The 17,411-nt window shown below is 47.6% G+C and overlaps 1 protein-coding gene across 2 annotated transcripts in view; it reads right to left on the bottom strand.

The window, feature by feature from the left end:
- The window catches only part of MDH1B (malate dehydrogenase 1B), a 277,259-nt gene that overhangs the window by 221,236 nt on the left and 38,612 nt on the right, over positions 1 to 17,411 (bottom strand). Inside the window, exon 3 of one of the 2 annotated variants that reach the window (XM_078680298.1) lies at positions 12,204 to 12,338. The exons of the other annotated variant lie outside the window; for it this stretch is intronic. Within the exon in view, the coding sequence (XP_078536424.1) occupies positions 12,204 to 12,338 (135 nt within the window). The remainder of the gene's footprint in view (positions 1 to 12,203; positions 12,339 to 17,411) is intronic. 2 annotated transcript variants of the gene reach the window in all.

Here is a 17,411-nt window from a genome sequence, read left to right as displayed (position 1 = left end):
TGGAACTAAGTCCTGATGCAGTCCCTGACATAGTCAGGTTGCCAGTAAATCTTATTTCTAACAGGCAGACTTTCACCGGTGTCCACATCATGGGTACACCAAGTGGTCTGACTAGGAGTCAGGGAGAACATATGTCTGTACTGATTGAGGACCTTCCTGCAATCAGTCTGTTGCTGTTCACTGAGGCTGTGTGTCAAGTCTACAACATCACCTGTGCCATCATCAGGGTTCTGTGAGAGGAGGTCAAGGAGTGGGTCATTCTCTTCCTCCTGTCCCCCATAAGTAGCTATGAGCAAGCCCAGGTCTGCCCTGTCAACACATGGCTTGAGTCTGTTCCCATGGAGCTCCCTATGGGTGCCCCTGGGAGTTCCAAGGTCCACCAGGTAGGTGACCTCTCCCTTTTGCTCAAGAATGGTATGGGGACCACTCCAGTTGTCCCGGAGAGCTGCTGGGGCCACAGGCTCCAACACCATACCTTCTGTCCTGGCTGATACACCGTCAGTACTGCCTTTTGGTCATGCCAAGCTTTCTGTAATTCTTGGCTAGCCTCAAGGTTTTTACTTGCCTTCGTCATATACTCAGCCATCCTGGAGCGGAGACCAAGTACATAGTCCACTATGTCTTGCTAGGGTGGTTTGAGAGGTAACTCCTATCCCTTCTTCACTAAACACAAGGGACCCCTAACTGGATGTCCAAACAGAAGTTCAAATGGGCTGTAGCCAACCCCCTTCTGAGGAACCTCTATGTAGGCAAAGAAAAGGCAGGACAATAGGACATCCCATTTTCCCCTAAGCTTTTCTGGGAGGCCCATGATCATGCCCTTCAGGGATTTGTTGATCCTTTCAACTAACCCACTGCATTGTGGATGATAGGGTGTGGTAAATTTGTAATTTGCTCTACAGTCCTTCCACATAGCAGTAATGTAACTGGACATGAGATTTGAACCTCTGTCAGTTAAGACCCCACTAGGGAAACCCATTCTGGAAATAAATTCCAGTAGGGCCGTGACCACCACAGGAGCTGTGGTGGTTCTAAGGGGTATAGCTTCTGGGTACGTAGTGGCATGGTCCACCACCACTTGAATATATCTGTACCCAGAGGCTGTTGGAGCATCCATGGGGCCAATTATGTCAATCTCAACCCTCTCAAAGGGGAACCCCCACCAAAGGTAGTGGTATCAGGGGGGCCTTTGTGGTACCACCTGCCTTACCACTGGCTTGACAGGTGGTACAGGAGCGAGAAAACTCCTTTGTGTCTTTTCACATGTGAGGCCAGTGAAAGTGAGGGACGAGTCTGTCCCAGGTCTTGCTTTGGACTATGTGTCCTTCTAAAGGGATATCATGTGCCAGTGACAGTAGGAAGCCCCTAAATTTCAAAGGTATGACCAACCTCCTGGTGGCACCAGGATTGGGGTCTCTACCCTCTGAGTAAAGGAGTCTCTCATCCCAGTAGATCCTGTGGGACCCACTGGTACGCCCAACAGCCGCAGCAGCAGCTTGCTGTCTGAGGGGTTCAAGAGAGGGGCAGCTGTGCTGCTCCTGACTCAGATCTGCCCTGGAAGGGCCCCTTGTCCCAAATAACTCAACCTGATCAGGTTCGAGTTCCTCTGAGACAGTTCCTTCACAGGGACTGAGAACATCTTCCCCAGGAGACTGATCCTCACTCTGAGTCTGGGGGGAAGACACTGCCTTACCCCTACTGCTCCTTCTCTTGGAAGGTACCTGGTCCATTGTTCCAGGATACAGGGCCTGTTCAGTTGAAGACAGTTTGGCCTGTGACGTAGTCACAGCAAACACATCTACAGAGATGCCCAACATAGCTGCATGTGTCCTGAGTTCCACTTCAGCCCAGGCTGATGTCTCCAAATCATTGCCCAACAAGCATTCTACATGGAGGTATGAGCTAACCACAACCTTCTTAGGGCCTGTTACCCCTCCCCAGCTGAAATTAACAACTGCCAAGGAAAGCTCTGTCCTGACATTGTTAGCATTGGTCACTTGGTACATCTCACCAAGTATGATCTGGTCAGGGCCCACAAGATCTATTGTCACCATTGTGACACATGCTTCTGTGTCCTTATATGGTATGGCCTCCTTACCATTGATTAAAGGCTGTTGTCTGTATTTGTCCAAATTGCGGGGACTTACAAAGAGGGAGGCAATAGCCATGCCTCCATCACAGACTAGAACAGCCTGAGCTGGAGTTCTGACTAGGCCAGAACCCATCTCAATTCCCACGATTAAACTCTACTATAACCTTGTTCCCTGTACCACCACTTGGAGCTGAACTAGGGGGAACAGTTGCCTTAGAGGCAGTGGTGGTGGGAGGAGGATCCTTGAACAACTAGCATCTTTTGTCCAATGGGTTTTCTCTGTACACAGGAAGCACCAAGGTTTTTTTTGCCTTTACCCTTGTTAGACTGTGACCTCCCCCCACTCCCCAATGCAGGTGTCTGGGGCCCTGGTGAAGACTTCTGGTCTTTACCCTTTTCCCCACCCTTATTTGAAGGTGTAGTATCTTGCTTCTTCTGGTCACCACCATGGTTCAGATTTCTCTGCTTCAACCTGGTTCTGCCCACCTAGCTGACTTCTTTCCCAGTTCTTGGGGAGAAGTCAGATCAGAGTCAACCAGGTACTGATGCAACAGCAGATTTTGGCGATTATTAAGGATCTGCTATCTCATAATCAAATTGTACAATCCTTTGAAATCATTCACTTTGCTGCTAAGTAACCAGCCTTCCAGGGCCTTATTAGCACAATCTACAAAGACTACACTGTCCAGAGTCTGTGTCTTCTGGGTGTCTCTGTACTTAGTCCTGTATTGTTCAGTGGTTAAGCCAAACCCATGAATGAGAGCACTCTACAGGACTAAATAGTTGTCAGAATCCTCTTCTCTAACAGCGAGGAGCGTACCTATACCTTTGTCAGCAAAGGAGACTCACAATATAGCTGCCGACTGCTCTTGAGGGACTTCTGTACTTTACAGGCCCTCTCCAAAGCAGTTATCCATGTATGGATGTAATGCCAAACAGGGTAGGGAGGGACAATCTTGCTCCGGTTCCTATGATCATAAGAAGTTTCTTTAATCCTAGGGACACTGTTGTTGCAACCATGGGACTCTAGTCCCAACCAATTCCTAGCCTTCTGGGGCTCTAGGGATTCCCGATCCAGGGCCAATTGCTCTAGCCTGAGCCTAAGCTTGGCTTTCTCAAGCTCTAGAAATTGGCACTATCTGTCATAAGAGTCATCTTTCTTATGAGATATGGAGGTCCCTACAGACTGTCCTGAATGGTTAGATTCTGCACAGGGAGATCTAGATCTCCTTGGTAAACTCTGCACTCTTCCAGGCGTAGTAAAGAGAGGGTCACAGGGGCCTTCTCCACCCTCTTCCTGAAGATGTGAGTTGTCCAGGGGGTGATCATCTTGATCCTCCTGGCCAGCGTTTGAGTCTAGTTCAAAAAAGGTTTCCCCTTCTGTCCTGTCCTCATTCCCTGCCCCGCCCACTCTTTCTACCACATCTGACCCTGGGGTCGTCCTAAGGTCATCTAAGAGTAACACCTCAATAAGACGTTGGGTGTTGGCATTTCTCCCTGTCTCCAACTTTCTAGCTACACACATGAGTTTAAATTCTTGGAATCCAAACCCATTGTACTTAGGAGTCAGAGAGCCTCTGGCTTCTCCTTTAGAAGACATACTAGTGTGTTGTAGTGTATATACCTACCTAACCTAGTGGGAACTAAACTCTCTTAGGTTGGAGAAAGGGTGTGCTAGACCCTTAACTTACGTAACCCAAAGTTCAGTAGAACTTACTTATTTTAATCTTTAAGTATTATATGTGCCTAACACTTTAGTGGTTTTCAGTTAATCAATCCAAGAGATTTATATGGTAAAACAATGCAGGCTTGAATCCCAACTGCTTCACACTGATGTGAGAAGTTGGACTGGTATATGATGTCCACTAATTAAAGTGGGCATCTTGCACCAGTCCAAACGACCCTTATGATGTATGAGGTAAAAGATAACCTTTAGAAAGCTATTCTAGTGGTAGCTGTGGAGAGCAGCTTTCAGGCTTAATCTTGAAGGAATGTAAAGCAGCTTGTTTGACCAGAATATCACCTCGTGAATTAATCAAATGAAAGGAGAACCACACAGTAGTTATATAAAAATATGTATTTATTAATATAACACTCTCTACTGTCCTCTACACGAGGATAGAACACAACGCACACAATATGAGATCAACAGAACAGTTGTAAGTAGCACAATACACAGTGGGCTCTAGGGGAGACCAAACCATATACTAAAATAGTGGAATAATAATCATGACTGGACTAGAGATAGTGCCTAGGGAACGTAGAATCACTGGGACCCCAAGGAACCACCCAAGGTGATGACACAGGGACCCAACGGAGGACGGATGCAGTGAGGAAACATGACCAGCGTGCTCCGTGCAAATCCATGGGAAAGTCGCGGGTGGAAATTGAAAGTTTAAGGACCCTTCTAGGAGGACCACTAACAAACGCTTTGGGACTTAAGAGGTTGGCGAGCCACCCCACCCGTGCATACTGTAGTACCTGAGTTACCTATCCCAGAGGACCCGGGTGCATAGGTCTGAAGTGGTGTCGGAAACCACCGTCGTTCTCAATGGAGGGCTGTGAAGAAGTACTGCTGCCATGAAGGTGAAAAGGGTCCGGTGGAATCCATGTCTGGATTCCGGAAGGAAGGAACCTGAAAGCAGAGGGGACAGAGTCTGGGTCACTTCAGAGTGACCAGGGGCTCGGTCGACGAATGACCACCGATGTCAGGTTTTTCAGGTGTGAGGAAGGGATGCTTGACTCTGCAGCCAAGGGCACCAGGAGACGTCGACAATGACCAGGAGCCAGACACGAGCTGTCCCACGAAGGATTTTGAGTGCTGAGGTGTCGGTGTCCAGCTGGAGCACCAACAAGCCTTGGCAAAAGCAACCCACGCAGGAAGGTCAAGCAGGTTACCGTGTGAACCAGCAAGGTTCAGGGGACTCACCAAGCAATGGGGAGTCAGGGCACATCTGGAGCTACCAGGAAAGCCAAAAAGAAATCAAGATGACTCTCAGGAGGACCCACAGGCCGAAGGACCAGGAGTCGCAAGGGGACCTCGAGCAAGATTGCAAAGTACCAGCCCACGGAGCACTCGGTGCGAGGAGGCCGGAGTTCTTTGGTGCAAATACTGCTCAGGGTCAGGACTAGACAGACTCCAATACACAAGCTCGGGAATTGTCAACAAGTATATGCACTTGCAAATGGATGCAGTGCACAGGGGTTCAAGTTATGCAGTCCCCACGAGGGATAATGGCCTCAAACTTGCTGAGAGGGCAGATCAACCTCAGGGACCTTCGTAACCCACCTCCTGTTTTGCTGAAGTCTTCGGAGTCCGCAGGTGCTCAGGAGCAGCTGACCGGTCACTTGCATTTATGTGCCTGCGAATGCAGGGGAGTGACTCCTTCCTTCACCCCAAGGGAGATTCTTCAGTTGTCCTTAGTGCATACCAGGTCCTGCACGGAGCCTGTATGGAGGAAGGGCACAGACAAAGCTTCGGACAGAAAAGGGAGACGAAGATGAACCCCATCGAGGTCCAGCGAAGTCCAGAGTGTCTAGACGGTTGAAGGTCAGTGGTTTCTTTTTGTAGAATCTTGTCCACGTAAAAATCTAAAGCCTTACAGCCAGGTAATCCCTTTTGTACCCACTGGAGGGGGTTTGACAGATTCTGGGGACTTTCCTAGGGGAGGGTCAGGACAAGGGGGAGGATACTCCCCTGTCCTTCCTTTGTCCAGTTTTGCGCCAGAACAGGAGCCAACGGCTCCCAGGACTGGTTTGAACTGGATTATGCACAGGGACACCAAATGTGCCCCAGGTGCAGACTTTCAAGCACTCTCAGGGTGCACCCACCCATTCCAATACACTAAATCCTGTCTGGGAGGTGGTCACAAATCCCTGTGACAGGATTCCTATTGTGCCGCCTTCCCCTGCTCGAGCTTGGCTCAGCAGCAGGAGGGCAGAAATGTGTCTCTGGTCGACAGCATCCATTTTGTGCTGTCCGGGTCGAGAAGGCTGACACTGGATAGACCAGTGACCCCACGAAGCTCGTGTGGCGGTATGATTCCAAGGTGTTTGATACCAAACACAACATGTTTCTATGCAGCCGTTTTCGAGACAGCATTTACTGCGAGGTTGTAATGCACCTCTACCTATATGTCCGGCTGAGTCATCTTATGGGTGGCATAAAACATGCTTCAGCCCCTGGGAGGCCTCTGGGGTACCTATGCCCTGGGTACATGGGTGCCATATACTAGGGACTTATAAGGGTACCCCAGTATCCAATCTAGAGTGTACCAAAGTACATACATGACAACTTAAAGGAGAAAGCAGATAGACTGGGGTCCTGATTAGCAGGATCCCAGTCAGAGTAGTCAAAAACAGTGCAACATCAAGCAAAAAGTGGGGGTAACCATAAGAAGCATATACTACATTCCTACAGTTTCCAGACAGGGATCTGAGTTGTTGGGCAGCTCTCCATATTTATCCGTGCTTCTGGGATTACAAGCAGGGGTGCACCCCTGACCAATGGGGTGCCGGGCGCCACCTTCATGTTTGACAAGTTCCTCCAATGTATGGCATTGTCCTGACCCAGAAAGCACTATTCTTTAGCCCTGCAAAGCAGGGCTGCCTTTAAAATGACAGCAGGCAACACAGCAGCGCAAAAGACACACAATTGATGGACGGAATGCAAAACAAATCAAAAATTCGCCCCCAGTGAAGAGATCTGGGTTGAGTCCATCATTCTTTTGCTCACCATGCCACCCCAGTATAGACCTGGCCATATGGAAATCAGTCTTGACCCTGTGCCTCATGCGAACAGTCCAGCCCGAACTGCCAAGCCAGATCCTCCCTGGACCGGAAACAAGCATCCTAGGACCGCAGTGCACACTTAAGTGCAGTAAATCTACTGGGCGTCTAACCCACATTCCCTACCATATACTAGGGACTTACAGTTGGTACTGACAACCTACCTGTAATTATACCTAATGAACAAGTTACTTACCTTCGGTAACGCTTTTTCTGGTGGATACAGTATATGCCTGTGGATTCCTCACCTTGTGAATATCCCCTTGCGTCAGCAACATTCGGAAATTCTTTTTGTAGCTTTGTGCCGACGTGGACGACATCACAGAGGCACGACACCGCTCGCGACTCCGCTGGCGTCACCGACTCCATAATAGGCCCACGCCGGTGTGATGACATCAGTTCCGCCCTTTTTTCCGTGCATTCGAGGCACACGGACGGACCAACATCAGTAGATATACACACAGTATACACAGTACACAAATGTCAAGATAACACACATAGTGTGAAACCAATGCAGAAAAGCAATTGAAATAAAACTTTTCCTTCAACAATAAAAACATATTAACATCACAGTTACTCAGGTATAGAAGAGTGGACAACGGGGAGGCGGGTGGGTCAGTGAGGAATCACATGCAGATACTGTATCCACCAGAAAAAGCGTTACCGAAGGTAAGTAACTTGTTCTTCTGATGGATATATCTGCCAGTGGATTCCTCACCTTGTGAATATATTGCCACAGCAGTCCCCACTCCCGGAGGAGGGTGTCCACTCTCCTATACCAGAAAATCCTGGAGGACAGAACACGCAAAGTGTCCTTCCCTCCTCACTTCGGTATCCAAGCAGTAATGCTTCGCGAAAGTGTGGAGGGAGGCCCAAGTTGCCGCTTTACAAATATCCTCAACAGGAACACCCCTAGACAAAGCAGATGTTGAAGACTTTGCTCTAGTAGAGTGAGCTCTTATACCCTCTGGAGGTTCCTTACCAGCCAGGGCGTAGCAGACCTTTCAGACCTTTCTTGCAACCAGCAAATCCAACAAACAGCTGGTCATCAACACTATAGTCCTTAGTCCTATCAAGATAAAAGCTCACCGCCCTCTTAGGGTCCAAACGGTGAAGCCGCTCCTCCTCCTTGGAAGGGTGAGGGGAAGGATAGAAGGTAGGAAGGATAATGGACTGTCCTAGATGGAAGGGAGTTACCACATTAGGCAGAAAAGCAGCCCTGGTGCTAAGAAACATTCGTTCAGCATGGATGGTCAAGAATGGGGGCTTTGAACTAAGAGCTTGAAGCTCACTTACCCTCCTTGCCGAGGTAATTGCAACTAGGAAAACCGTCTTAAAAGACAATAACCTCAAGGGACAATTATGTAGAGGTTCGAAAGGAGAACCCATTAGAAAAGTAAGCACCAGATTCAAGTCCCCTTGAGGCCCAATAAAAGGAACAGGAGGGAATTTATTTGTAAGGCCCGTCAGAAATCTTAAAACAATAGGAGATTTAAATAAGGACGGCTGATCCGGCAGGCAGAGAAAAGCCGACAAAGCCGAAAGATAACCTTTTACTGTAGCCACAGCAAAACCTTGCTGTGCTAAAGAAAGAGCAAATAAAAGTATATCTGACAAACGAGCCCTCAAAGGGTCAATGGACTTCTCCCCACACCAAGCCACACATTTAGACCATCTGTAAGAATAGATTGACTTAGTGGAGTCACGCCTGGCCGAAAGAATGACATCCACCACATTGTGCGGGAGAGAAAATGAACTCAGGTTGCCCTGTTCAATCTCCAGGCATGAAGGTGTAAGGTCTGGAGGTGGGGGTGTATAACCTGACCCTCCATCTGAGAGAGGAGATCTGCCCTGAAAGGGAGACGGAGCGGCGGGCACGAGGAGAGGTGCGGAAGATCTGTGTACCACACCCTTCTTGGCCAATCCGGGGCGACCAATATAACGTGGGCCCGGTCTTGGTGAATCTTCCTCAGAACCTGAGGAATCAAGGGTATTGGAGGAATCGCGTAAAGGAGTTGCGAGCCCCAACTCAACTGAAACACGTCCCCCAAGGCTCCCTGCATCGGAAACTGGAGGCTGCAGGATGACGGGCAGTGAGCATTCTCGCAAGTGGCGAACAGGTCCACCTTGTAAAGTGTATTTTGCTGCTGTTGCTGCTACTGAGGCTGCCAGTAGGTCCGAAAGGAAGATCTTCCAAAGCCTCTGAATCTCTTTCCGGAAGTGCCTCTGGACTGCAGGCCCAAAGATCTCGCTGTCGCTCTGCTGTCCTTGAATCTTTCTAGGGCAGCATCAGCCTTCTTTCCAAACAAATCTGACCCATCAAAGGGCAAATCCATCAAGGCAGCTTGGACATCAGCAGAGAACTCAGATGATTTAAGCCATGCAGCTCTTCTTGTGGCCACGGAAGAACCCATCACTCTTGCTACCGAGTCAGCAGTGTCCAGACCACTCCGAATGACCTGTCTTGCGGCAGTCTCAGTGTCAACAATCACCTATTGGAAATCCTTCCTATCCTCTTCAGGAAGCTTTGGAACCAGCTGTTTTACTGAATCCATCAACGCATGGATATAGTGTCCCATTAGACAAGTTGCATTCGTTGATTTGAGCGCCATGCTTGCAGAGGAAAAGCCTTTTTTAGCAGCCTGGTCCTGCTTCTTCGATTCCTTATCCCAGGAACCTGTGGAAAAGCGCCTGCATATTTTTTTGAGCAGGCCGCCTGCACAACCAAGCTCTCCGGCAAGGGGTGTGTGGATAAAAAGTCCGGGTCACCAGGCGCCACCCTGTACCTTCTTGCAACCGCCCTCGAAAAAGCAGGGGCTGTAGGCGGCCTTTTCCAAACCTCAGTTATAGGCTCTGCCAAAGCATCATTAAAAGGGAGCATAGTCTCGACCACAGAAGTAGGCGAATGAAGGACTTCAGTCAGTAAATTAGCTTTATACTCTGCAGTTGGAAGAGTTAAATTCAACAAGTCTGCAGCCTTTCTTATAACCACGTGATAAGGTGTCACATCCTTAGAAGGGGCGTCAGAAATAGAGGCCAAATCCCAATCAGGGGACAGTTCAAGACCACTAGCCTCTCTCAGATCATCGAAAAGATCCTCAGAATCCTGCAGCTCACCCTCTTCCATCTCTGCATCAAAATACCTCTGCTCTTCCAAAAGTCTCTGTGCCTCACGCCTCGACCTCTCCTTCATGAACGAAGTCGACGAATCCGGAATCAACTCCGTCGGAGCCGGAGCCAGAGCCGGCGTCGAGCCCGAAGCCGGAGGACCAGACCGCTGAACACGAGGTCGGATCGGATTCGGCAACGGCGTCGAGGGTGTCGGCGTCGATAGTTTTGGCGTCGAAGGCTTCGGCGTCGAAGGCTTCGGCGGCGCCGAGTAAAGCAAAGGAGGCGTCCGGCCGGTATAAAAGGCATAAAAGGCGCAGGAGCATAAGACTGGGGGATACCCAGATTGAAGGCTAATGGACCAGTGGGAACAACCGGTGCACCAGAGGGGTACATTGCTCTTGAATAAACTCCATACATCGCATTCAGGAACTGAGTAGGGTCCTGACATGCAGTAAAAGCTGGATAAGAGCCCACAGGTTGCTCTCGAGGGAGCGGAGTCTTCTCGACTTCGACCTAAACCTCAGGCTGGTGCACGAGGGTCGACGAACCCGCAGGCAAAGGAGCCTCCTCTTCTCCTCCATCTTCTTCATCTCCCTCACCCTCCTGGTCAGAAGAATAAGTCAGAGCCGGAGAAGGATTCGACATCGGCTTCGGTGAATGAACAGGCGAATTCACAGGCGAAGCCTAACCTTCGGAGTCTTGAATTTCCGGAGTAGGAGCCTCCACTTCTTTGCAAAGTAACTTCACCTGCGACTTCGGTCTCGAGCTCGAGTCCTTTCCAGAATGATGACGAGACTCATGAGATCTCTTCTTGTGCTTCTTCCTCGATGACTTCGAAGCATGCACCGAAGACGAACTCAAGCGCAACTTCGAGCGAGACCTCGACCTCGAACGACGAGTCCATGACCTCGACCTCTTCTTGTCCTTCCTGCTCTTCAACTTTGCAACAAGGAGTTTCGCCTCCCTCTCACGGAGTGCCTTAGGATTCATTTTCTTGCAGGATGAACACTACTCGACGTCATGGTCCGAACTCAAACACCAGACGCAGAACTCGTGCGGATCCGTCATAGACATCATCTTGCCGCACTCTCAGCAGGGCTTGAATCCAGTCTTCTTCGTGGACATTTCGACACAAAGAAGCAAAAGGACACCGAAATGAAACAAATAGTAACAAAGTTACAAACAGCTACAGAGGATCCCTAGAAACCATTAGCATCGACTACGCGGAAAAAAGGAAACTGATGTCATCACGCCGGCGTGGGCCTATTATGGGTCGGTGACGTCAGCAGAGTCGCGCACGGTGTCGTGCCTCTGTGACGTCATCCACGTCGGCGCGAAGCTACAAAAAGAATTTCCGAATGTTGCAGACGCAAGGGGATATTCACAAGGTGAGGAATCCACTGGCAGATGTATCCATCAGAACACCATGTACTTTTAATCAGAGCACATGCCCTGGGTCTGGTTAGCAGAGCCCAGGGCGCAATCAGAGTTAGAAAACCAGCATCTAGTAGTCAAAATGGGGGCACAAAGTGGGGGGGGGGACACTGCAAAGAACTCTGTTTTCTCACAGATACCATCAAGATACACAATATTTTCACTAACCTTTTAGATCTTTGGGAATCCAATATACATTTCTTATACAACCGAATATCAATTTTCTTGAGATTAATTTACAATAGCAAGAGAATTCCAATTCAACTTTAAAAGAATAGGGGCGTGACTTGCAGTATATATGAATCATGTGACGTTTGGGCTGCACTAAAGGATGGAGAGAGATATTATTATTTACATAGCATGCTTCTGTCACTCCAAAGATCTTGTAGCGCTGTGGGTTGCCTGGAATGTCTTTGTAGGTGATTCAGGGGTATCCTAACAGACAGGGGCCTCAGTCTTCATATGATCATGTGTTTTTTATTCTGTTCTAGTCATCTGTAAGGCTGTTGTGTCTGCAGTTTGAAGTTCAGTTTGATTATATATTTCAGTTATCGAAGGGCTAATTGTAGTCATGCTAGTTGGATGGATAGCAATGTCAACCACTGAGGGAATGCATGAATTTAGTGTGGAAGACGTGTAGCCAGAAGTATGGGCATAGTGCTCCTGGCTATGTGGCATGTCTGAGCTGCTTTGGACATGTGCATGAACCTGATAATGTGAAGTTGAGGTGAAGAACCCTTTTACTGCACCCAGGTACATTTCTTTCAATGTTTCTTACCTGGGCATGCTCCATGAATTCATTAAATCCTCCCAGCAGCAATCCCTTTCCACCTCTGTCCACCAATTCTCGCCAAACAATTGGAGAACGTGTGTGCTTCCACCCATTCTTCTCACACGTGTTTTGAAGCCAGAGCTATGAAACATTAATTCAAAGCATTAAACTGAGAAGGCACTATTGAAAGACCAGTGGCTGCTGCAATGTGTGTGTCTACGTTACTAGCAACAAGACACTGCGTTATTGATGCCAGCATCTAAAACAACAATTTGAAAAGTACATCAAACGCAAAAAAACATTGTACTGCGTGCAGCCAAATATGTAAATCAAAGCAAGACCATAGCAGGAGTCCAAATGCACACAAAGTCATCTGAAACCACTTTATACAGAAGACAGCTTTTTTGTATAGGAGGAAAATGAATAATTGAATTTTACGCCGTGTGTATTGCTTACGCAATAAGAAAAGAAGACTTGCTTGCTACTTGAATGCGTGCCACTAAATCGCCAGACCACTTCATCACCTCCATCACATTGCGGGGAAATTCGATGGAGCCCCGAGACTCTCCCTTTTGTATCTATTTATTTAAGCATCCATTACGGTATTTTAAAAATAAAATGGTGCTCACTCTCAACTATTTTCTTGATGTAATGGCTCATGGTGTAGTAGAGGCGATGTAGGTAGGTGCGTTTATTACACCGTAAATAGTTTGCACTGAGCACAGTACAGCAACTTAATTTTGCAGTGTATAGCTTGATAATAAGGCTGAAAAGAACTTCATTCTGCCACAAGCATTGTGACATCTTTCTTTAAAATGTTTACTTTAGAAGGAGAGATCTTGGGATAGACTGGTGATACTTGCTATTTACAAATATTTGCTGGTGCCCATTCCAACTGTGAAAACACCGGGCCAGAAACAATGGAAAGGGGGCCTTGGTGTGACCATATCTCCTAGGAATTGGGAGTCCCTCTATCAGAGGACGCACACATTGGTGCATAATACACTGACCAAGGAAACTCAATATAAAAACCTCACACACCGTTATCAATCGAGGACAGGATAATGAAAGGGAACAAATCGAATGTGACCTACGCTAGCTGAGATCGAACAAGCTTTTATAGTCCAGACTCCTAGGGATCCGGGGGTAGTCCTGGGATACATTACCCAGGGGAAGTCTCGCAAATCACTAAAGGGGTGGGCAGAATACATTGGCTGTGTAGCTCTATAGGGAAAGCAGAAGACCTCGATTTGGGTGTAGGCTGAGCAGGCTATTGCAAATACTTGCCATGAAAAGGATTGCCTTCTCCATAGAACACAAATATATGGTGTGAAACCAATTCGGCCCCTGTGAATCTGATTCTCTAGACTAGAGAGTATAGGAAGTTGAAGCTCCCGAAATTTTTGAAAGCCTTAGGTCTCAAGCCATCAGATACCATCAACAGGAAGCCGCTGGACGTCCTTTGCAGAATTATAGATCCCTCTGATTTAACGGGTACTCATTGCGTTTGAATGGCAAGCTCTTTATATCCCCTTGAAGTGCTACCATAGTGATAAAAAGGGTGGAGGGAAAGAGACGTGGGGGTAAGGGGTTCTTTCTTCCTAAAGCTAGCCCTCGCCGACCAGTGGGTTGCAGGCGATGGATGATATGTGCATTTCAGAAGAATCAAAAAAGTTTAAAAAAAATATATTATATTGTGCCGTTTCTTATTACTTAAGTGGCAAAACTATTAAACATTTAATTTAAGAAATATGGTCCAAAGCACAACTTTCCTGCTCCACTCCTTTGTTTGAGATAGATGCCTCCTTCCTGGCATTCACACTTGAAACTAGACACAAAATATGAACGAGCAAAGTTGAAACACTCATTTTTTCCCTCCTCAGCCAGCGGGTTTTGGTAAGTGGCCAATCACGACACGGTCCAAAAATGAACATTTCTTCCCTTTCTGTGAAACCAAAGGCGTTTCCAGCGCCCAGTGAGGTCATCGCGTTTGGGGCTTAAGTATACTTTGTTGTGTCACTGTACATTACGTAGTTCCTTGTTGACAGCTGGGGCAAAGGTGCGGCCATCCATCCCTAAGGACAAGCACACGTGCAGCACATTCACTTATAGATTCAGTAGTGAAGGGCGGAGGCAGAAGCAACATTGTTCAAATCGCCTGTATGTTTAAATAATTATTGTTATACTTCATTGCCTGAGATCTTGCAGCCACAGATCCATCCCTACTCTCATTAAAGAAGCCCACTCACCAAACTATAAGCCCATTTTTATGAACTGTTCTATTGGGAAGACATGAGCCCGTAGGATTTCCAGACTATACGGTTGTTTAATAGGTTCCTCCGCTTCCCTTTCACAGTTAGAAGTCTCTGGAGGACCTCCCTCATGGAGCAGCTGATGGCATGTCACAGCCACTGAGCAAATGAGTCCTGCAGCTGTGTGCAAGCAGTTCTACAATGTACAGATTCAGGCTGGACCAAGGGCGTTGAACTCACCAGTGATTGGCTGATGAACACAAATAAACTGGGTGGCTTCTCTCACAGTGGAGGAGCAGAAGAGACATGTTTGGCGAGTGCGAGGCAGATGGGTTTGGGGAATGTAACTGGTATCATAAGTTACTTTCTTTCATTAAAGGAAGATACCTTCAAAGCAGTGGAGCATAGACAAACCCAGGATGGTCTCTGTACTTTGGAGAATTACCATGAAGAGGCCAGCACACCTGCAGACATGGAGGCACAAGGCCGATTCTGACCAATGCACTTCTCTGGCAGAAGGAGTAAGTAAAGGACAGGGTGAGAATAACACTACAATAGCCACTAGGGGCCGATGGACATTCAGGGAGGAACTTCATTGTATAGTGAAAGAGAAAACAGAAAGACTGGTAAGAAAAACCGAAGCATCTGTATCAACTTGGTGCCAAACACTCTCTGGCAAACGTGGTGTCCGAAATTTGATTGGGAACAACTACATACAAAAACTGCTGACATAAGAAGAATAGAGCAATTATTAAAAAGCTTGGCTGAGGTAACATATGCACTTTCCGGTGTAAGTCAACCAAGAATTGTTAGTGCAGGTATGTGGGTTCTATGAAACCCAGGAAGCACTAGCCCTTGTGAAAAGAAGAGGCCTTTTTCGGTCTCGCCTAGCTTTGCAGCACGAATGCGCTGCCATTGCTTTGCGAGATATGCAGTATACACTATAGTGTGGAAGCTCCACCCACTCTCCGGCCCATCTTCTTCATTGGCTTAGGTTATAAATACTGCCTTCAGATTGGTTTTAAGCTTGTTATTCCCTCTCCATGCCTGCCATGTCAGTCATTTGTATTCTTCCATGGCTACCGGCCCCTTTACTGCACAGACTACTTTCTTCCCGTCACTCCCTTCCCCCCCTCCCGCAGTCCATGACTTCTTGGGGCCCCCGGACCCCCGGTGCCCACCCGCTCTCCTTTTTTCAATGTAATAGGTCTCGCGTAAATACGAGTCCTATTGCATTGCCAATGCTTGTTTACTTCATCATGAGTTTTCTGCCTGAATCAGGTCTCTCGGTATGCATAGATTTAGTGCGGTTAGACTCTCTGTTGGGTGGGTGCTGTAAAACGTAACTTTCCTGTGGATCTAAAGGAAAGGGTACAGCTTAGATCATGATCACAGTTCACTGAGCTGAAAGGGAAGGTTAGCAACAACGTCCGTGGGAAAGGGACGGGGTGCTTTCAGGGTGACGCGTGACATGCACTCTCGCACTTTGTCATGATGTGCGCAAGGGAGGTGCTGCTGACTTCTGCTGCCGATTCGACTTTCCACAGTGCGACTCGATGCAGCTTCTGCCATAAGAAAGCTCACACTGTGTTTCTGCCATTGCCCTGTCTCTCTCTGAGCCTTTGTTATTGCAAGGTTCTGACAAAATGTGTCTGGTTTGGGATTTCATGTTTTTCAGAGATGCCGCGGTTGGGGGCTGGGTGCAGACGGTGCTCCCTGCATAGTTGAATGGGACAAACAATGCATTCCAATGATGCACGCTGTACGGACGAGCAGCGCTCTAGGGGGAGAACCGGTAATGGAAGACCCTCTGAATGCGAGAGTGTTTCATCTGGAAAGTGACTTATTCCAGCATACATTTGGTACGGTGAAGAAAACACTGACTCTTGCCTCCAAAAGCAGAGGAAGCTCCGGAATCGGAGACGTTTCCTTTAACTTTCAGATGTAGATCAGTCTTTCGTTGTGTTGCCCTCTCAATCTGAGTTCCATCTCACTGCCTAAGGTAACTGTTGTAATTAATGTCAGCCTTTCCTGTAGAGATGTTTTAGAAGCTACCTTCCTCTTCGCCCCTCCGATTTCTCCCCTTGGAATGCTGGGAGTTTCCGTCATGACAATACTGGAGTCAGTTGCACACTCAACTGTGAGGCATGCTAGCCAGATGGTATGCTGACTGAAGAAACTGTTTTCCTGTCAACACACTTGTACTTCATCCACAAAGTCATACTGGCAGTGCACAGTGACATTGCAAGTGGCAGAGGGTTTGACTGTTCCACAGTGTAGTCTCATAACGTACCATGAAGCGGTTTCAGCGTACAAGCTGCACAAGAGAGCAATCAAATATAACAAAACATCAATTATGCACTTAGATCAACATTGCAGTTCAAATGTGTGTTTTGAAAGAAATGTTTCTCTTACATTCCCAGAGGGCAATTTGGGCCTTGGTCGGTAGCGATGGTCTCCCTTCCCTGTAAGTGGACCACTTGCCCAATTTAGAGATTCCTCCTGCCTGTCAGGCGATCTTCAAGCTTTCAGAGTGTGATGGTTCCGCTGAAGGGTTTAAAGGGAGTAAAACGTGTGTTGCACCCTCTCACCAATTTTGTTTGATTTTCAAGACTAAAGTAAAGTCTATTGCAAAACAATAAAGAAATGGTCCACATGAAGAACGCTTTCTCTGTAAAGCTTTACATATTTTCTGCATAAGTTAAGATGTGAATTTAGTAACCCTCTTCATGGTGTAAAAGGCATCTTATGATGACACAGGTGGGCTGCTGTTATTCCATATAAAGAAATGCCGGCTGAAAAGCAATATTTCTCTCCATGTGTTCACATACCTGCTGTGTGCACGCAGTTTGGTGCTTACTTTCCCTCCATGTTAAAGAACAGTAGATGTTTCAGCACCCAGGCTAATGTGCTGCATAGATAAATACATATAAGGTCCCAAAGGCGAGACCGTTTACATTGC

This window comes from Lissotriton helveticus, chromosome 3_1, assembly GCF_964261635.1.
Source record: "Lissotriton helveticus chromosome 3_1, aLisHel1.1, whole genome shotgun sequence".
NCBI lineage: Eukaryota > Metazoa > Chordata > Amphibia > Caudata > Salamandridae > Lissotriton > Lissotriton helveticus.
Note: the sequence above shows the minus strand (reverse complement) of the source record. Positions and strands in the feature narration are given on the sequence as shown.